The sequence below is a fragment of the Talpa europaea genome (genome assembly GCF_964194135.1).
Source record: "Talpa europaea genome assembly, chromosome: 4".
Classification (NCBI taxonomy): domain Eukaryota; kingdom Metazoa; phylum Chordata; class Mammalia; order Eulipotyphla; family Talpidae; genus Talpa; species Talpa europaea.
In genome coordinates, this window is record NC_140070.1 from 126,859,733 (window position 1) to 126,882,499 (window position 22,767).

At 36.7% G+C, this 22,767-nt stretch overlaps 1 protein-coding gene across 4 annotated transcripts in view; it reads left to right on the forward strand.

The window, feature by feature from the left end:
• PLD1 (phospholipase D1) overlaps positions 1-22,767 on the forward strand; it is a gene marked incomplete at both ends in the record, with an annotated part of 129,235 nt that overhangs the window by 32,532 nt on the left and 73,936 nt on the right. For 2 of the 4 annotated variants that reach the window (XM_084231968.1, XM_084231969.1), the window contains 5 exons: positions 1,637-1,718; positions 9,012-9,122; positions 16,245-16,445; positions 17,509-17,719; positions 18,288-18,401. In XM_084231968.1, coding sequence (XP_084088094.1) covers positions 1,637-1,718; positions 9,012-9,122; positions 16,245-16,445; positions 17,509-17,719; positions 18,288-18,401 — 719 coding nt within the window. The remainder of the gene's footprint in view (positions 1-1,636; positions 1,719-9,011; positions 9,123-16,244; positions 16,446-17,508; positions 17,720-18,287; positions 18,402-22,767) is intronic. The other 2 variants (XM_084231970.1, XM_084231971.1) reach the window with 1 other exon arrangement.

Genomic DNA, 22,767 nt, shown 5'->3' on the forward strand with positions numbered 1-22,767 from the left:
CATGAACCAACACTAGAGTGAGGCACTTCTCTACTTAAAACATATCTCTTTGAAATTCATCTTAGATCTTTTCATATCAATTGCTGGATTTTTTTGTATGTGCAGATAGTTTACTTTTGAATTGTCTCCTACTCTAAACTAAATGTGCAAGTATTTATACTGCACGAAATGCTCCATATGTCTATTTTCTTATTAATCTTACCCAATATGTCTTTTTATTATTCTGTGTATTCTATGTCTGGATTTTGATTTTCTTTAACTGAATGAAATAGAACATAATATTATTTCTTTCAATCTCTTTAGTTTTTAAAGCCCTATCTTCTTACATGCATAGAAGACATGCTGGCAAGACAATAGCCCAAACTAGAACTCTATAAAAGTTCAGTATTTACATAGCCTACTACTGCTCCTATAGGACGTCTTTCAGCATGTAGTGGTTATTTTTATTGTTCATTCTTTACTTGTTTTTCCTCTCATTATAGGGGAGTAAAATTACATAGTTAACCCAGACACTGAATTTAGAATTCAACCCCAAGGGGAAAAGTGACTCTTGTACTTCTAGCTGTATGTGGCTTTACTAAAGACATGAGCCTGAGGATCCATTCTCACACTGGGAAAAGTTCATTTATCCATTAGGTTACCTTCTCTACTCAGAAAGTCTGAAGATCCATGGACACTTGTATAGGAAGTCAAGTGTATCTATAGCTATCAATTAGAACACTTACAGCTTGGGTTAAGAGAATGCTCAACTAATAATCGAATGCTTAAACAGGTATTTATTTAACTCATTTGATAAGAAATCCAAAGTCAGGCAATCCTAGAATTGATGGAGGGTCTCGTGATTTTAATTTTCTGGTCTTCCCCTTAGAAGTTCAGTGTGGCTGCCTCACTAAAATCATTATGCCGCCATACAACTTCCTTTTGAAAACCTCTTTTCCTAGCGCTCTCTCTCACTGTGTGTGTGTGTGTGTGTGTGTAGGTCTTTTACATCTAGGAGAACAAAATTTCCCATTAACCCCATGCATCCCATGCATACCTCCTCATGTATCTCCCTGTACAGAATCACATCATGTTGTGTTCTAGCTTCACGGGAACCTGGGAAAGCAGGTATAAAATATTCAGACTCTAGTGGGAGGTAGACTCTGACAACATAAAGGAGAAGGTAAAGAATGACTGTGGGTTGGGCAACCACTGTTGTCTGCAATTGTGTGTGTTGTGTACATGTCTGCTTAAAAGAGAAACCTAAATTGGCTTTTTGCATGGAAAAAGGCTTTTTGTTCCCATTGAAAGTTGTAGGGTGGGGGCCTCCCCGGTGGCGCAGCAGTTGAGCGCTGGGTTGTGAAGCTGCCCGCAGCCTCTGCAGCACCAGTTCGATCCCCGGGCAGTCTGCCTGTTCTGCTCCCCGCTCTGGCTCTGGTGAATTCTCTCACCCTCCCACACTTCTGACTGTACCCAGTGCTTGTATAAATAAATAAATAAATCTTTAAAATAAAAGAGGAAGTTGTAGGGTGGACTTAAACTTTGGATGACTCATCACCAGTGGAGGATGATGATAGCATGAGGGCTAAAATTACCTTTGCTTCCAGAACTTTATATTTTGTTTCAGTTTCTTGAAATCTTGGTTTCATAATTTCAGGTTGAGTCCAGAAATCTTCCTGAAACGCCCGGTGGTTGAAGGAAATCGTTGGAGGTTGGACTGCATTCTTAAACGAAAAGCAGTATGTACTTTCCAAACAACTGCTGATATAATTTTAAAAATGTTTGTGCCTCTGCTATGTCTTTTCTTTTTCAAACTGCTTCATATAAAACTTATAATGTTTCTTTATAATTTGATAGAAAGTAGAATGCTTACTGATTTTAAGGTCATTTTTTTCTTTTTTCTTATTACTCTTGAGTGCATAAATATTTTAGCTTAATTCACAGCACGGACTATATTAGCAGCTCTAATTTTTGCTTTAGAACCAGTTATGGACAGTTAATTTTATAGGCAGAAAAATGTAATAACATTTCATCATTTATTAATTAATGTAACACAACAGTTTATTTTCATTATTCTGGCATTTGAGGAAAACATAGTCATCTAGAGAATAATTTCAGTCAGATGATGTTCAGTGAGATGATATTAAAGAATATCAACGAAGAGAGACATTAAGAATTGGTGCCGTTTGGTTTCAGTTTGGGGACAGTTCATGGAAATAATATGACATTGTTTCCTGTGTAATTAACCCTATAGATTCTGGGTAAGCACTGAGTGTGCTCTTTTTGTTAAAAAAGAAAATATAAATGAGTAGAACAGAATAAGCTTACCAACAACTACTTTACAGTGATATTTCTAATCCTCTTTTTAAGTGTAGTTGATCTCAGCCATGATAGAGTAAGTTGAATTAGACTAGATCTGGATTTATTATAAATTATGTGTCAATTAGGGAGTGCTAGCCTTTTCACCATTATTTAAAACTGTCTCACAGGCTTCATTTTTTTCCTTTCTCCGTGACTCCTTTCTCCACTAACCTTCTACCTTCTTTCAGTGACATTTCCTCATACCTTCCCTTTGGCATTTCTGGAGACATTCATTGATATAGTTCCACCTCGTTGTCCATATTGAAAGTAAATGAGTTGATAATTTTTATTTCAGACATGTTTTGCCCAACAACATCATTTTCATGGCTAGCGCAATTCTTTGTCTCAACCAAATTCTATTCATAAAATTGAAAATTCTGGTCTTGAAAAGTATTATTTGTCTATTCATTTAATAACTCAGCATAGAGTTATTGAGTGCCACACTAATTAAGGATGCCACATGTGAAAAGGATTCTGTCCCTGCCCACAGAGGGCATGCTGTGGTACTCATTTCCTGAGTTCAGTCCTGGACATACCAACCTGCATACTATATATTAAATATTATATTTTAAATGGGCCATAACTTTTCCACATTTCTCTCTCTGATGTGGCACCTTCCACTTTTCTCCTGAAGACTCCACTTTAATTGGTTTTTCCAGTCTTGCCTCACAATCAGCACCCTTAGTACTTATCCAATACTTAGTACTTATCTAATATCTCACTATAGGTTTTTTGTAAAGATTTATTTATTTATGCATACAAGAGCTGGAGTACAGGCCAGAGGTATGGGGGAGGTGAGAGGATTCACCAGAGACAGAGTGGGGAACAGAACGGGTGGACTGACTGAAATACACTGCTGAGGGGAGTAGCAGGCGTGTCAGGAGAAGTCTGCTGTGCCATGTGGGTCAGTTGCCTGGCCGGGGATTGAACTTCTGCTACAGTGGCTGCTGACAGCTTTATAGGTTGTGTCTTAACCCCTTGCGCCACCAGGGAGGCCCCTCTCACTATAGGTTTTAATCAACATGTATTTGCTGAATACCTACTGTGTGCGGGGCACTTGACTAGTCATATGGGAAGTAAGTAAATAAAATACATGATTCTTGACCCGACACAGCTTAAATATCTGCACAAGCGTCAGCTTGGTACAGAGTCAGTGTCAAGTTTCAGGAGAAAGATTACTGGGCAGGTCGGTAAGGAAGCCTCTCCTCTCACAACACAAGGGATTTAGGCTTTTTAGGATGGGCAAGTGATTTTGTAATGTAAAGAAGAAATTTTTGGTGTAGGAAATGTTCTGGAGACAGGAGTTCAGATGGTTTTGTCAGTTACAGCAAGGTGACAGGGCTAATTAAGCCTGGGTCTTAGTGTAGGTAAGATGGCAGATTCAAGCAAGAAAGGCAGATGGCAGTCAAGAAGTGGAAGTTTTGTGAGCCAAGTGAGCCATTTGCTTGGAGCAGTGGAGAACTACTGTAGGGGTGGGACTGTGGGGGAGATTTTATGGACAAAGGGTGATGTGATCAAAATAAGGTATAGGTGGGGCCTCCCTGGTGGCTCATGGGCTTAAGATGTAACCTATGAAGCTTTCCGCAGCCACTGCAGCATAAGTTCAATCCCTGGCCAGGGAGCTACCCACTTGGCACGGCTGACCTCTCCTGACTTTCCCACTGCTCACCTCAGCAATGTATTTCAGTCAGTCCACCTGTTCTGCTCCCCACTCTGTCTCTGGTGAATCTTCTCACCCTCTACACCTCTGGCCTGTACTCCAGTTCTTGTATGCATAAATAAATACATCTAAAAAAAATACAGTGTTGGTAGGGGCACCTGGTAGTGAGAAGAAGTAAGGAAGATTCAGGTGAGTTGGGCATGAGTCACCTATCAGACATCTAAATGAACTCCACAGCACTTAGATAATGAACGCAGAGTCAGAAGGAAGAGCCTGCAGACTTGGTCCTCCGCATCCTGTTAGCCAGCACATGCTAGCTTGTTCTCAGTGTACTCATCCAGTTGCCTTTCTAATGCAATACTTCTCTTTGCTTTAATGAGCCGTGAACCCTGGTGAAGTCTCAGGTAAAAACCATGTCTAACTAACTCTCATTGCCCGAAATGGGGCTTTGTTCCACTTTTCATTTGTTTCCTGAAACTTACAATTCTTACAATTTTTAAATTGCTCGTAATTATTTGAAAAATTTCTTCAGGAAATAATAATACTATTAAATATTAATTTCTCAGTAGTTCACTTAGCAGAATTTCCTCCTTAATATAGCTACATCATATTATTTTTCATAAATTTTTAACACTCAGATCATTCCAAACTGACATTCCAGATGTTCATAGCACTGCTTCACATAAATAATTTAGCTTCACAAAACCGCTAGCTTCGCAAAGTATGGGGTTGAAAACAACACTTTTTCTTGCATTAATGAGTCCCAGAGGGCCACAGATTGATTACAATATATGATTTTTTTCTTCTGCCTGATTGTGCATATTTTTTTAAAGAGCAATTTAGTTTCTCTGCCTCATATAAGATGAATATAATTGCTGTTTCATAGGGGCAAAATGTAGTATTTTGTTTTCTGGCAATAACAAAATTGATATTTTCCTGTGTCTTTGACCTTTTGATATCAATGTCATCATTTAAAATAGTACAAGCCAATCATGAGAGACAAACTGTTTACAACCCAAACCAGCATCTGAGGGATTCCCACAGTTCTGCATTTACTATTTGAAAAAGTGAGATATGTTAGCTCCTAGTTATGGTAATTGTATGTCTGTACCCAACTTATATATTTCAGCCTTAGAAATAAATACGTGTTAAAGCTGATGAGATTTGCATCAAAGGAATCTTTGAAAGTAGCATCTTGGAGACCTACAGAAACAGCTTTAGGTCCTCATTTTAGAGTTGTGATCAGTAATCAATAGGAGGGAAAGCTGTCTGGGTTGTCACATGAGATAAAACAGAAAAATAAGACTGAATCTTATCCAAGTGGTGAGCTAGGAGAACATGGTTGGAAAGGAGAGAATGTGTCTTCATCATTGAGAACTGCAATTTAATCAAACCTGGTAAAAAGGAAAAAACAACTGACCATTTGGGTTCTTATATCCCAATACTTTCTGATTTTAAATCACAGGCTACAACTCCTTGTTTTCCCCTTTACTTCTCATTTTCTTACATTATTGGAAATATGTCCTTGGGGACTTCCTTGAAAAGTGATACAATTACTGATTATCCTGGGGATGTGCCAACTAAGCTCTCTTTAGTCAAAAGAAACTGGTTGCATTTGGGAAATATTTTGATTGTAGCACTTTGAACAATCATTGGGAAAAAACTGGCTCAAAAATAAGCCTCATTGATTTCACGATAAATTTTTTTTTTTTTTATTTTCATTGTCTGGACATGTGCTTTGTACATGTAAAGCTCCTAAAACTTCCTATTGTTTCTAGCATTTTCTGGTCTACTTGATTAAAAACTAATGCAAAAATAGGTCAGAACTTTCATCCTTTGAAATTCAGATCTTGTGAAGTTTATTCTGTGGAGGCTTCATGTTATCAGTCGTTGAGGTCAGCAGAGATAAAACTGTGGCACCACATAGTCAACTCCAGGCCATCTGTTTTCCTACTTCCTCAATAAATACTTCTCTCTAAATAATAAACAGTTCTCCTCAAGGCCACTAAAAGGCATTGGCAAAACAGACAACAGATGCTTTAAAAGTGCATTTTTCAAATTTCTGAGTTAACACCAGTTCTTTTTTTCTAATGTTGGGTTCAGTTGTACAAATATTTCCCACATTTTGTATAAATCCACATTCTTATAACTTTCATTGCCAAGGAATTTTTCCTTTGCCCTTATAGCTCAGAGTTTATGATAGTGTTATGATACTAAAAGAAGAGTAATTTATTGTTTTATTATCACAGAAATTCTGTCACTAATTAACTGTTTATTGTGAATAAGGGAGTAAATAGCTGTTAACCAAACTACATAAAAACGAACTTTTTATATTTAATTAATTCCTTGTTAGTCATTTATATTTAAGCTAAAAGATTTAAAAGTCTGTACCACATTACTTTTAGAGTTAATTTATTTCAATGAGAGAAGACACACTATAGAAGAAAATGTCAAATATTAATAGAGGGAGGCTAATAATATAATCCATTAGGCTAACATCTCTATTATCTCAAAAATCCATTAGTTAGGAAGGTAGATGGTAAATTGTAAGATTCAGGACATTCTTAATTTGCAGCTACCACCTATGAATAATAATCTCCTAAACCCAAGATGCAGAGTTTCATCCAGTTGAAACAAATGAACCGTGCGTGATGAAAGGTGTCAGGTGTAATGTGGTGTAATTTAGGTTGAAATTTTGGGTTTTAAACTTTGTGCCATATAATTCAATAGGAAGGTTATTTTGTAATTGTTACTCAGTATTGAATCCTAAAATATTAAAATAATGAAATAAACCTGAATAGTAGGGGAGAAAAATAAAATAATGTTCTAGTTTTCATTCAGAGCTCTCAACCAGTGGTTGTGGGGAATTCCTCAGCCATTAGAATTTAATCTGTTCTCTTCTTACCTACATTTTCATTTCCTGACTTCTTTAAACAAGTCTATTCTTAAGAGTGTGATTGCAATAATAGCTGCATTGTAATAAATAAATAAGCAATTGCAAAGGTCAGCTGTTAGCCAGAGATAATGGAATGACATACTTTTTTTAAACAATGTTTTATTTATTTATTTATTTATCTATCTATTTATTTATTTATTTATTTATACAAGAACTGGGGTACAAACCAGATCCATGGGAGGGTGAGAGGATTCACTAGAGACAGAGCAGGGAACAGAACAGGCAGACTGATGAAGCACACTGCTGAGGGGAGCAGTGGGGATTCTCGCCGGCAGGCCAGGATTGAGCCCGCACTGCAGAGGCTGTGGACAGCTTCACAATGCTGCACTCAACCGCCTGTGCCACCAGGGAGGCCTGCCATATTTTTTATCCAGCCTTTTTTTTTTTCAGAGCAAAATTGGGTTTTCTCCTAGTACTCAGACTTCCTTAACACAACCTTCAACATAAACACAGTGTGTCCCTCCAAAAATATTTTATATTGCAAATTTATATTTTTATTTGTATAATGTCTCAAAAATATTTTCAGATATTGCTAACATTAAGAGAGAGCTTATTAGTATTTTGAAGCAATATTACATGTTAAGAACATAAAATATTATTATATTTTATAATATATTCTATGTCATATGTAATTATTAGGAATGTAGAGGCCAAAACATGCTTGTTAGTATTAACCAAGCAATATTGGCAAGCTATATATGTGCTTGGTTTACTCCAAGATTTTATATCCTGTGACCATTTAAAAAATATTAACTTATGTTTATTTCACATTTTTATAGCTTTGTAAAATCTTTCAGTTCTAGTAAATTAGGTATGTTCAACCAAGTAAGGAATCTTAAATTTGTAACTCAAATTTCCATTATGAGTGATGCCTAATTACCAGGGAATATTAATTTAAACAGTAACTAAAGTATTCTTTATCACTATGGTTTATTAGATACGCCTATCTTTCTAATATTCTAGAGCGTATTATGGAAAATTTCTTTCCTTTAATTTCTAGGGTATTAAATGCCTGGTTGTAGATACATAATTGAATATGTATGCAGAAAGTTTTGGAATGCTTTCAGAGACGCTGGATAACAAGAATACAAATTAAAATGTTGCAAATCACAAAGCAATACTGAGGATTCAAACCAGAAAAGCACAAGGATTTAAAGGGTGGGGGTAAATAAGATAGGTTTAGCAACCTGTCACCATCCAGAACTAAAAAAGAAAATGCTTCCTTTTAGTACTTCTCTATACTACCAGCTGTTGGGTATTATTTATATAGCATGGTAACATTTACCAAGCAGTTTTGATTTACTGGACTCTCCCAATGACCCTATTTTCTTTTATGTCCAAGATCTACGATAAATCAATGTTAATTCATGTGCTGCTGCTAAACAAGTTTTTTGAAAGTCAGAGAAGCTGACTTGTGAAGAGGTTATTTACTAGTGAAACAGATAATTAACAATTTATTTATGAGCTCAGAATATGAACACATTCATCTTTGAGGATTAAATAATTATTTTCCACTTAAATAATTTTAAATAAAGAAAAATTCTAGGAAAAATAATCCCTGAAACTTTTAAGCAATATTTAGCATAATTTATTGCATCAGCGTTTTGGAAACACTATTATTTCAATTAATTGAAGTTCATTGAAAACAAAAAAAACCTCCTACCCTCTATAGCATAAATTAGGTCAAAACTTTTCTCAATGACAGGTGTTTGGAGATATGCAAGGGTATAGACTATCAGACACCTTTAGCAGTTGAGGTTATAATCTCAATTTTCTAACTGTAATTAGTCAAATACTGACATTTTGTCTTCGTATGATAAGTCATGCCAAGGAATGGAATGAAAGGGAGATACATTTTTATTTCTGATATTTGTGTTTTAATATACACTTATGTTTCACCTCCTACTGCCTTTTTCATTAAATATTTTGTTATATATTTTACTTATATAAAAAAGTTTGGAAAATACATGCACAGAAATGAAGACTAAAAAGAAAATCATAATTTTTACATTGTGTAAAAATTTTAATTCCTCATTGTGTTTTCTTTTCTTACAGCAACAGGGGGTGAGGATCTTCATAATGCTATACAAAGAGGTAGAACTTGCTCTTGGAATCAACAGTGAATACAGCAAGAGAACTTTAATGCGTCTGCACCCTAACATAAAGGTATTTCTGAACGTTGTTTCTTTATAAGTCTGTAAGTAAGAGTTTTTCAGATATGTGTTGTTTTGAGTAGTGGTTAATCTGTTGAATTCACTAATATATATTTTGAATAAATAGCATTGTGTCCTTCTCAGAAATAAAGCAAAATACTATGCATGCTAACCTTCCAACGTTGATGGATTCAGGAGAGTTCACAAGTTTTGCGTTTCTTACCTTGATCATTTAGCTAAGAACCTGCTTCCTAAAGTTGTTTTAAAAGTGAAAATACCATGAGATTATCAAGTTCAGGACCCCTCAAGAATTTGTCAAGTTCTACATTCTTCATTAAGAAAATCCTGGAATCTCTTAGATGTGTTCATACTGTGACATCCCTAGAAGGCTAAGAGCAACAAAGAGGGCTTCTCTAGAATTTAAAGAGGTTTTAAAAATAACATTTCCTGTAAGATACTAATAAAATAATAAAAGTGATATGCAATTTAAAAAGCTACATGCTACATTAGTAAAGACCTAAAGTCTACAATATTGGCTAGTCATTGTGAGACATCAAGACAAACTAAATCTCCAGTAAGCCTAAAGTATGTAACAATTATATATTTTGCTTTGTTAAAAAAATGAAAATGTTTCCCCTTCCCGAGAATTTGAGTTATTGATAGCATCATTTCCAAAAATTATTCATTCTTTTACCAGATTTCTTTCAATTACCTCCTATGGGCAAGAAACTGTACTTGTAAGATGAAAAGACCCTGTCTTTAAGTAACACACAGCAAATAAAAGTTGATTACAAGTGAAAATGTGTTGTTGATCCCACCAACCACTCTACATTGTATAAAATGTATTAGAAATAAACACAGTTAGAGGGATTAAATTTTTCAGCTCAGATCTTTCTGATTCTGATCTTACATTTGATTTCCTCCTTTAAAAATGATGCTTATTCTAGCTCTGCTACCTACTGTGACTGTATGGGTGCCTCTCTCTTTCCCCTTTTCCCAGTAAGCCTGTACTTAATTGAAAAAAGAGATACCTTAAGGCTTTGATGAATGAATTGAACAGGCTATCGCAGTGTGACAGAGGGTCAAAGACAGTGCCAAGTTAGAGGACAGGTCACTGTTGATGGATTCTCACCTGCACACATAATTGCAAGACCACTCAGTCTCAGGGAACAACAAAAATGGGGTTAATTAGCAAACAGGAGACTGGGAAACAGAGTTTCTAAGACCACAAATGGCCAGCTATCTCCACCCCAGATAGTGTCTGCAGTGTCCAATAGTCCCAAACAAATACCGCTTGTTCATGATGGCGCTGTCCCGTCAATGACAGTAACAGCCCATACCCCAATTTCCCAGCTCTGGAGCAAATAGCCATGCATGTATTTTGGAGTAACTTATGGGAAATAGGGGGAGCAATAAGGATCTTGTTCTAAAAAAATTGGGGGTCTGTGTTCTGATATCTAAAATCTATTGTTGGTCATGGAGATTTAGACACCTTGGTGGGCTGCATTACTGCATACCTTCTACAGCTATTGCAAGTTCCTACCCCTCTGGCTTTAGCTACTTCCAAAGGATTAAAGAACCAGTGTCCTCTTCTTTTTCAATTTTTTTTGTTCCCTCCCCTTTCATATTTCTCCTTTCCCCCCTTTTTTTGCAGTAGATACTTAAAGTCTGGGATATTTAAAAGAAACCATATAAACAGGGGAATTTAGGAAGTCTCCATACATGCTCATGGAAAAGGACTGTCTCAAAAAAAGAGCTAAGAGGACCTTCAGATTACACCTCAGGCTGAATCCTGGCCAGAGACAACCTACAACAATCAAAAAACAAAATAAAAAATCAGCAAATCTTATGAAGGGGAGATTCTGATTTCCAATTACATTATTAGATTCAAATATCCAATTTTCAATGACAACAACAAAAAACATAAGGCATACCAACTAGATCTAACAGACATAAAAAACACTCTACCTAACAACAAAATATATTCTTCTGAAGATCATATGAGACATCTTTCCAGGGTAAATCGTACGTTATTTCACAAATAAACATTAATATTTGAAAAGGCAGATATTGCACAAGAGTAATTTTCTGAACACAGCAGGATGGGATTAGAAATCAATAGCAGAAGTAAAATTGAAATATGTACAAATTTGTGAAAATTAATAAAAACCTCTTAAGCAACCAGTGGATCAAAAAAGAAATCATAAGGGAAATTAGAAAATATCTGGAGACAAATTAAAATGAAAAAATACTGTACCAAAACTTAGGAAACTCAGTGAAAGCCTTGCTAAAGGGGAAATTTATAGCTATAAATGCTTATATTTAAAAAGAAGAAAAACCTCAAACATACAACTTTAGAACTTAAAGAACCAGAAAAAGAACCAATTAGACCCAAAGTTAGCAGAAGGAAGGAAATAAGATTGGAACAGAAACAAAGGGAATAGAGAATTAAAAAAAAAGAGAGAGAGAAAATCAGCAAAACCAAATTAATTCTTCAAAAAGGTTGACAAGATTGATAAACCCTTAGCTAGACTAAGAAAAAGAGTAAAAACTCAAATTAATAAAATCAAAAATTAAAATGAGGACATTATTACCAATGCTACAGGAATAAAAAGGATTATACAGAGTACTATGAACAATTAAATGCTACCAAATTGTATAACCTAAATGAAATGGGCAAATTCCTAGAAACTCAAAATCTATCAGAACTGAGTCACAAAGAAACAGAAATTATGAATAGACTTTCAACTAGTAAGGATCTTCAATCAGTATTTAGAAATCTCCCAATAACAAAAATAAAAGTGTTGTATCTGGAGACTTCATCAGTGAATGAAGCACTAGCATTGGCAATAATGTCCTTATTTTAATTTTTGATTTTAGTGTTTGAATTTTTAACTCTTTTCCTTAGTCTATCTAAGATTTTCTCAGTTTTGTTGATCTTTTTGAAGAACTAATTTGGTTTTGCTGATTTTCTCTATTATTTGTCTTTTCTCTATTCCCTTTATTTCTGTTTCACCTTCATTTCCTTCCTTCTGCTAATTTTGGGTTAGCTTGGTTCTTTTTCTATTTTCTTAAGTTCTAAAGTTAGGTTGTATATTTCAGATTTAAATATAATGTTCTACCAAACTTTTAAAAAAGAGCTAATATGAATCATTCTTAAACTTTTCAAAACAAAGGGAGAAGAGGGAATACTTCCTAATTCATTGTGTGAGGCAAGCTAGCCTGACAGCAAAGCCACTGTTAAAAAAGAAATCCACAAACCACCATCCTCTACAGACACTGATACAAAGATCTTCAAGAAAACACTAACAAATAGAATTCAGCAACATATGAAAAGGATTATACACTACGACCAACTAGACTATACACCAAAAGGATTATACACTACGACCAATTATACACTACAACCAACCCAAATGCAAAGATGGTTCTACCTATGATAATTGATCAATTTACTATACCACATCAACAAAATGAAGGCAAAAATAATTTGATTATCTCAACTGATATAGGAAAACATTTGTCAAAATTCAACACCCTTTAATGATAAAAACAGCAAAAGAAGAATTAGGAGGAAACTACTTCAACATATTAAAATTCATATGAAAAACTCATATCTTAGTGGTGAAAAACTGAAAGATCAGAAACAAGCAGAGATGCCTGCTTTTACCACTTCACTCAACACATATAAAACTTCAAGGGATCCTGAATAGATAAAACAAATTTTGGGGGAAAAAAGTTGGGAGGCTTACACTGAACTGATTTCAAAACTTCCTACAAAGTTACAGTAGTCAAAACAGAGTGGTTGGTAGTAACATAAAGATAAACACATAGACCAATGGAAACAGAATAGAAAACCCAGAAATAAATTTTCTTTTCTTTTTTTTATAAATTTTATTGTTATATTCCCCATACAATTGCAACACCCCCATTCTGACCCCAATCCCTCCCCTCCCGCCCCCGCCCCCCTAAAAGTGTCTCTGGTTCATAGTTTTTTGTTGATTTTGATTTTCACTTTCTTATAGTTATTCATTTTCCTGGTCCCTTATTTAAGTTTTCTAGATTCCTGCTATGAGTGAGACCATCCGGTATTTTTCTTTTTCTTTTTGGCTTATTTCGCTGAGCATGATCCCTTCCAGCGCCATCCATGTTGCTGCAAATTGCATGTGTTTATCTTTTTTGAATGCTGAGTAATATTCCATGGTGTATATGTACCACATCTTCTTGATCCAGTCATCTATTTTTGGGCATTTGGGTTGTTTCCAAAGCTTAGCTATTGTAAACAGTGCTGCTATAAACATAGGGGTGCAGGTGCTCTTTGGAATTGATGTTTCTGTGTCCTTTGGGTAAATACCTAGGAGTGGAAGTGCTGGATCATATGGAAGCTCTGTGTTTAGTAGGTCCAGAAATCTCCACACAGCTTTCCACAGTGGTTGGACCAGTTTGCACTCCCACCAACAGTGCCGAAGAGTTCCTTTTTCTCCACACCCTCGCCAACATTTGTTGTTGCTAGTTTTTTTAATATGTGCCATTCTCACTGGTGTAAGATGGTATCTCATGGTAGTTTTGATTTGCATTTCCCTGATGACAAGTGATGTTGAACATTTTTTCATATGCCTGTTGGCCATTTGCATTTCCTCTTCAGAGAAGTTTCTTTTTAGCTCTTCTGCCCATTTTTTGACCGGATTATTTTCTTTGTTGTTGTTGAGTCTCATCAGCTCTTTGCAGATTTTTGTGATCAGTTCTTTATCATTAGTGTTGGGTGCAAAAATGTTCTCCCAGTTGGTGGGGTTTCTCTTTGTTTTTGTTATTGTCTCTTTTGCTGTGCAAAAGCTCTTTAATTTGATGTAGTCCCAGCTGTTTATCTTTGCCTTCACTATCACTGCTTTGGGTGATGTGTCTGTAAAGATGTCTTTGATGTGCAAATCACGTAGTGTTTCGCCTATATTTCCTTCTATATATTTTATGGGAAAACCCAGAAATAAATTTTCATATAGATGGACAAATGATGTTTAGCAAAGATGCCCAGGACTATTGGAACACTGGGAACACTGGAAGTCTGCACACAAGAGTAAAGTTGAACCCATACCTAACTCCACATACAAAATTAATTAAAAATGGATGCAATACCTAAGCATGCAGCTAACACTATAAAATTCTTAGAAACAACATAGAACAAAACTTTACCACAGAGGACTTGGCGGTGATTATATAGGTAATCTAAGAAAAAAAAGGCAATTTGTATTTCATGAAAATTAAAACTTCTTTAGCGAAAGACTCTTATTGGTAAAATGAAACCCTACAGATTAGGAGAAACTATTTACAAGACATATCCATTTAAAAATGGATTAATAGCCAGAATATAGAGAAAACTCAACAACAAAGAAGTAAATGACCTGATTGAAAAAATGAGCAAAGGATATGAATAGATATTTTTCCAAAGAAGATAAATGGTCAATGAATAAATGCAAGACACTCAACATCACTGTCATTAGGGAAATGCAAATAAAAAACCCTACAATGAATACTACTTCATTTCCATTAGGATGGCTATTAAAAAAGAAATATGATAGGTATTGACCATGATATGGAGAAATTGGAACCTTATATACTGCTGAAGTGAACATAAAACTGAATAGCTTCTGTGATGGTACCTTAAAATATTAATAATAGAATTACAATATGGCCCAGCAATTCCACTTCTAGTTATATAGTCGTATCAAAAGCAGGGTCTTGAAGAGATATTTGTACATGAGATATGCATACATGTTCAAAGCACTATTATTCAACAATAGCTAAATTGCAGAAGCAAACTAGTCTCCATCAATAGCTGACTGTATAAACAAGCTATGGCCTATATATATATAAAGGAATATTATCCAGCTATAAAAAGGAAAGAATTGATGACATGTGCAAACACGGTTGAAACCTGAAGACATTCTAAGTAAAATAAGTCATCCCCAAAAAGATAAATATTATATTGTTGCATTTATAAGGGATGTCTACATTAGTCAATTTCATAGAGAAAATGGAATGGTGGTTGCCAGGGTTTGCAGAAAAGAGAGAAGGGGTTACGATTATGGCAACTATAGAGTTTTTAATTTCATGAAATGAGAAGAGTTCCCAGATGGTGATGGTTACACGATATGAATGTAATTAATATCACTGAAATGTACACTCAAAAATGCTTAAGGTGGTAAACTTTATGTTTTTTATATTTTACTTTAATTAGAAAATATGATGTTAAAAAAGAGTTCTCCAAGGCTTTTGGAATGTTTCTACTTAAAGATAAAGTGGTTGCTCACTGGGTTGCGAAGCTGCCCACAGCCTCTACAGCGCCGGTTCGATCCCGGCCGCCAGGCGAGGGTCCCACATGGCACACAGGTCTCTCCTGCCACCCGCTGCTCCCCTCAGCAGTGCACTTTGTCAGTCTGCCTGCTCTGCTCTCCCCTCTGGCTCTGGTGAATTCTCTCACCCTCTCATGCTTCTGACTGTACCCAGTGCTTGAATAAATAAATAAATAAATCTTTAAAGATATAGGATAGAGATCCATCTGGAGTGAGAAAGAATTCCACTGGAAAGCAGGAGGTTGATAACTTCTCAAAGTACCCTTCAAATCAAAAGCTGCCAAAAATATCTACATGCTTATGTTCATGTGCTTACTATTTCAACTCAGTCACTGCCAAAATATCAATGCACTTATTAAAAATTTCCCAGAGTTAGATGTTGGATTTTTGTTTAGGTTTTCAAGATAATAGTAGATATGACATAATCTTTCTTGGAGTTGGTGGCAGGAAAATCAACTATGGATATTATATTTGAACTTTGTTGAACTATATTGAAATGTGTTGCCAACTTCAAACGAAATGGAATGCAGTTGTCCTAAAATAAGATAGGGCAGTCGAGGCTTGAAAAATGTAATTAGGAGTCTTCTTCCCCTCCTCAATACTGAGCATAAAATTAGATGTCTGGATGGGTTTTTTTTTTTGGGGGGGGGTTTGTGTGCATGTATACATAGCACATTTTGACATTTGAATTCTAGAGAATGCTATTGAGGTGAGAAAATGGACCTATTTTACTATAATATGAAGGACATTTTGAGTGGTTACATATCGGGGTTCATTTTCCTCTCAAGGTGATGAGGCACCCCGATCATGTGTCATCCTCTGTTTACCTGTGGGCTCATCATGAGAAACTTGTCGTCATTGACCAGTCAGTGGCCTTTGTTGGCGGGATTGACCTGGCCTATGGAAGGTGGGATGACAATGAACACAGACTCACGGATGTTGGCAGTGTGAAGCGTGTTCCTGTGGGGCAAATCCTGGGTTCCCTCACGGTAAGATTCACCATTATGGAGTTGCATGAAATGGAAATAATTTATACATATGTCTTAATAACATGGCTGATTGGTTGAATGAAAGGTGGCTTGTCTCTGCAGGAGTAAAGAACATTGAGTTGAACATCAGACAGAGCTGAGTTCAAAAACCAACCTGTCACCTAGCTAGTCCATAACTTTAGATCTCTTAGTCTCAGTCTCTCTGGTAAGAACAGAAAATAGCTCCAATAGAACATTTGCTACCTTGTAGTCAGCTCCTTTGTTTTCCACTTAAGGACTGATTTCCTATTTGGAAAAAAGTACATAAACAAAATTGAGTTGCAATTGAGATTTAAGTTAAATAACAATATGCATTCTTAATAGAAGTAAATGCCAAGCTATTTTTGTACTTTAATTACCTGAAGACTTGCAAAAAATAGAAGAGTGTGGTCCTTTAGGAATTCTGGGATCAGTCTGGGGTCACTTAGGAATTCTACTTGAAAGCAGGTTAACAGCGCCTCAGAGTGCCTTTCAAATCAAGAGCTCCCAAAATATCTATATGCCTGTACCCATATGCTTATTATTTCAACTAAAATGGCTACCAAAATATCAGTATTTTCATAAAAATTTTTGACAGTCTTCATCTCATTTTACTGCTGGAGCTGATGGTCACTTTTCTGAGAAAACAGCAATTTAGTGAATAGGTAACAGGGAAAATGATTGCCAGAAAAAGCATGACTTAATGTTAATCAAGGGAAGACGTTCAGAACCTCAACAGTAAGTGTAACTCATGTAATTGTATTTGAGATAAGAAGTTAACTGGTATGCAATTTCAGGAATTTGGCCTACTAAAGGAGAAACTACAGTGGATCACCTGGAATTCTTTTGGTAGTATTTACACAATTCACATGCTTCCCCCATTGGGAATCGGGTGGCTGGGGCTGAACCACACATTGTGAATCTGGAAGGGAGCCTCCATCACGTACACTTTACACCCTAGCTTGCCTTGATATGCAGAACCATATTACAGTGTAATGTGTCCTTTCTTTATGCAATGTCTTTTTTTTTTTTTAATTTTTTTCAGGGTGAAACAACAGAGTCCATGGAATCCTTAAGCAACAAATATAAAAATGAACCCAGTAAAAATCTGCCCAGCCCAAAGAGAGATGAAATGGATTCAAAACTGAAAGGAATAGGAAAGCCCAGTAAATTAGCCAAATTCAGCCTCTACAGGCAGCTTCACAAGCACCAGCTGCACAATGCAGACAGCGTCAGCAGCATTGACACCATCTCCAGTAAGTCAGTGTCTTTGCTAGAATTGATCTTATTTACATTCCTCCATAGCCAGAAACTATATACCTTCTTCTAAAATCTGTCTTTCTATAATAGAATAGAATGAGTGGCGTTGGAAGGTCACTAGCTCATCCTCTGCAATATCATGCCTTTGTTTGCATCATTTTAGAAGACTTATTGTTTTATTCACACAAAGTAGTCATAAAACCACAATTCCTATTTCTGACAGTAGCAGAATGACTAAGCATTTCCAAAATAGTACCGGGTTATAAAGGTAAAAGAAAAGTATTAAATGGACTTTCTATGCTTTTCACAGAAGAAATTTCATTTCTATTTCCTTCTAGAAATGCATCAACTCTTATCCTCAAACATCAGCTTCTGTATCTTATAAATTTACTGTTCTTTTCAAATCTGTTTTAAAGCCCTGCAATTTTCCATTGCACAGAATTTGTGAGGGATTTTATAACCTTGACTAGTTTTAAAAATGATTGAACCTGTTTTCCAGTTTTAAAAACTTGATCCACACATACATATTTCTTTGTAAAAAACAGAACTCTCAACTTTCTCCAGGTTATTGTAATCACTGTAGAAGTCGTCAGAATTTAATCCATGGTCTAAAACCCCACTTGAAACTCTTTCACTCTTCCAATGGTTCTGAGCAGGGACTCGCTAGACCTAACACGGGTAAGTGCTGCATGCAATGGAAGATGTGCCTTAGACTTCAGCTTTTGCTGCATGCGCACATGAGTGTGTTTCTGGATTGCTATAGGGACAAGGGATCATCATAATAAATAGCACCCTTAGTAGAATTGCAAGCTGGCTTTTGTGCAAACCCAGCCCTTCTCTGACTGGATCATCTGTGGAGCCTGGTAGTAATAGTGTTAACTCCTTTTTATGGTAGAGGAAACTCGGGATTAGAAATGATTAGTGACGTTCCAAGGTTCATGACTCAGATTTGTGATGACATGCAAAAATCTACATTGTGACTTTTGGCTGAGTTCCCAAGGCCATGGTTCTAGTGTATGTTTAGAGCCCCATTCACACGTCCGGAAGTGAGTCACTTGTGACTGACTAGAGCTAATAAACCTGGTTAATTAAGCTAGACCTTGAGCAGTGGTTTCCAGCATTCTTTCATCTAGGGAGCTTACTTTCCTTTAAAGGTACTGTGTTTAACTATATACAATGATCTAAAACTCCTGTGTAACTATTAAATAAATTTTTTTTAAAGATTTATTTATTTATACAAGCACTGGGTACAGTCAGAAGTGCGGAAGGGTGAGAGAATTCACCGGAGTCAGAACGGAGAGCAGAGCAGGCAGACTGACGAAGTACACTGCTGAGAGGTGCAGCAGGCAGCAGGAGAGGTCTGTGCGCCATGTGGGACCCTCACCCAGTGGCTGGAGATCGAACTAGCACTGCAGAGGCTGTGGGCAGCTTCAGAACCCAGCGCTCAACTGCTGCGCCACCGGGGAGGCCCTATTAAATAAATTTGTAGATTGTAAATTATAACATTAATCTACATTTAAAATGGGGAAGAATATGTACAGGAAAATGTTTTACTTAGCATAAATTAGTATTTGATGCATATACAAGTTCAGGGACAACTCACAGTAACACCTGTGTTTAGTGGAGTTTCAAAGCCCTGATATAAATGTAAGGAGGCATTTGAGCAGCATAGGTGCGAGGTCAGGGCAACTGAGGTGCAGAGAGTAAAGGTAAAGTGTTGGGAATATGTAGTGGTTTGTAATTCCAATGTGCACCTGTGCTGCTTTAGAACAGAAGTTACCAATAAGAGAGAGGGATGTGGTTGAGGGGTCTGAGTTATTACTGTTAGTGTTGCAAACAGCAGCACTGGCAGCCAGTGGAAAAGAACATGCAAGCCAGGTGCTGAATAGTTTAAGGAACTAAAGCCAGTGTCAGCCTGTGGGAAGTGATCCCACAGTAGTGATCTGATGACATCTATATGGGTGGTTTTCAGGAAGCTCTCTCTCACAAACTAGATACATGTCAGTTGTAGAATTTCTTATTAAGAAAGAGAAAGTAATCTAAATATCAAGAATAAGGGAACGGTGAGGAACATAATAAGTCATTTATCCCCTTGATGGGGATGAATTTTAACTTATTTTAACTTAGAGTTAAAAACTATAAGTGGGGATATAAAAATAAGTGTATATGACTCATTGATTCACTAAAGAAATATTTATTGAGCTCCTATACAATATCTCTGTTCTAGATACTAGAGATAGGAACAAAACAGATGAAATTCAATTAACTAGTTGGAGGGTAAGTAGGGGAATTTTATATGCAAATAAATCATCAAGCACTATATGTCAGATGGTGAGAATTATCGTAGGAAACAATGGAGCAGAAGGGGAAAGGCAAAGGAGAGAAACTAAAGTTTTCTTTTCATGGTCAAAGAATGCTTCCCTAACAAGGCATGTTTTTAACAGAGATCAAAAGGAAGAGAAGAACGAGGAGCAGAGAAGGTCTGCTTCCAGCCAGGGCACGGCATTCCAAGCAGGAGGAATAGCAATTGTAAAGACTAAGAGGCAGGAAAGATTGGTGTGTTCCAGGAGTTGGGCAGGAAGAGTAGAGTGGGGGAGAAAGTTAGAGAGCATTAGGAAGATTATGTAGATAATGCAGCTCTTGAAAGGATCTTGGCTTTTACTTTGAGTGAGATAGGAAGACATCAGATGGTCTGGAGCAAAGGATGGACAAAATCTGACTTACATTTTTACAGGCTTATCTTTCAGAGTAGACCCAGGTAGCAAGCAATGACCTGCCAGCTAACTGCCTTTTGAGAGTGGAGCTGGCAACACTTGCTGATGCATTGGATATGGGATATGAGAGAGAAAGGGCTCTTTCCATTACATAAAGAAAATTGCATGTAACTTCACTACATATAATTACAAATTTAGTTTTTTGAAGATTTTTTTTTTTAATTTATATAAGAGCTGGGGTACAGGCCAGAGGTGTGGGAAGGTGAGAGGATTCACCAGAGAAGAGCAGGGAGCAGAACAGGCAGGCGGACCAAAAGCACTGCTGAGAGGAGCAGCGAGTGAGGCAGAAGAGATCTGCCATGCCATGTGGGTATCTCCCTGGCCAGCCAGGAATTGAACCCATGCTGCAGAGGCTGCAGACAATTTCACAGCGCTGCGCTCAACCGCCTGCGCCACTGGGGAGGTCCCACAAATTTAATTTTTTAATATGAAAAAAGTTACTTAAAATGAGATGCAAAGGATAGTTGAGTCCTTCTGGAGAGTTCTTTGTACACTCTAATCCTTAGACCTGGGGTTTCCAAGAGACCCTGAGGACATGCCAAATAAGTGGTCTCAGACCATCCCACCTCCAGTGGTAGCAACTTCAACCAGAATAATTCCACTTATACTAAATTCTATACTGAAGATCCTTATGAATTTATGTTGGAAAAAAAGGAAGGTTTCGGGCCTCCCTGGTGGTGCAGCAGGTTGAGCCCTGCGCTGTGAAGCTGTCCGCAGTCTCTGCAGTGCGGGTTCGATCCCGGCCTGCCAGCAAGGATCCCACGTGGCGCGGCAGACCTCTCCTGTCACGCCCACTGCTCCCCTCAGCAGTGTATTTCTGTCATCTGCCTATTGGAGTATGCATGCAAGATCTCTATAGGTTTTTACATAGAAAAACTGCACTAAAATCAATTAATTTTAAATGTGATTAATAACCATGCTATATTTCTGTAGTACCTACATTAATTCAAAATCACTCATCTATCTTCACATTTTTCTTTCAGAATTATTTTGCAAGAGGGATAATTTCAATTTTCAACTTAATTTGCTTGATACTGTTATTTTTAAAGGGTCAGATTTTGTTCTTATATTCAGCAACATATTCTGTTTGCTAATCTTTTCCTTTTATGCAAGATTAAAGAGATGGTGGGGAGGGAAATATAATTTTTTGCAATTCAGTTGAGACTGGTTCTTTAGATCCAGATATCTAATCATAGGGGATAATAAATAATAAGTCATCTCTAAACTCTGTTCTCAGATTTTCAATGCTATAGGATGTATATGACTTATTTTCTGCTGTCAGAGAGCATATTATCTAATAGGTAAACATCAGTTTGAAATATCTTACTAACGTATGCTTTAGTAACTCCTCAGTAGATACCCCGACTGATAAGAATGTTCCACAAATATCACTCCTGACCCACAATTGGAAAATCCAAAATTTTTGGAAGCTAAAAGATTTTTTAAAAATATAACTCATCAAGGACCTCTTTAGGTACTGGCTATCTGTATAAACATGTAAGTTCAATAGGCAGAGACTAAGAAGGTGGAAAATCTAGCATTCCAGGTAAATATTATAGTAATATCTTAAGGCACTGACATGGAAAATACCAAATTCATTTCAGCATCTCAGACCTGGATGTGGAATGTGATAAATACACAAACATCTACCATCTCTTAGACAAAATCCAGGGAATCAGATGTGTTTCAGGAATTAGGAGATTCTAGATTTTAGAAAAGTAATGCAATACTTATTCCTTACATTATGGTACACTCCTAGCAGGGTTTGGGAAATACCTTATAAGCAAATTATTTTTATTTGCTCAACGCGGAGTAGGGTGAATAAAGACAATACCTTCTTGTCAGTTTAGGTCAGGTTTTGCTAGTAAATGAACTGTGAGAAACATTTGCATATTCAAAACTTTGGGGTTTTAGAATTTGTGTAGATTGAGCTGGTGGAAAATATGTGTACCAATACCTGGATGGTCTGGAAAGTCAGGCTGAGACCTTGAGATTTAACCACTCAATGCTGGAGAATTCCTGGGAAGTGGGGGGTGAGGTTGGAATTTGGGGGGGTTGGGAGGTTAAGGCAGTGTTTTGCTGTGACACAGGAGACACAGAGTGTCTGGCAAGCTTGTTCTGGTAGACCCAAAATCAAATACTTGGGGGAAATTTTTTCCAAAGTAGGAGTAAATAGGATTTGGGAAGGGGGGGAGTAAGGGAAGAGTGGACAAGATAGTGAAGAGAAAGGAGCCAAAGAAGGCTGAAGAGAATGCAGTAATCTCAAGGGA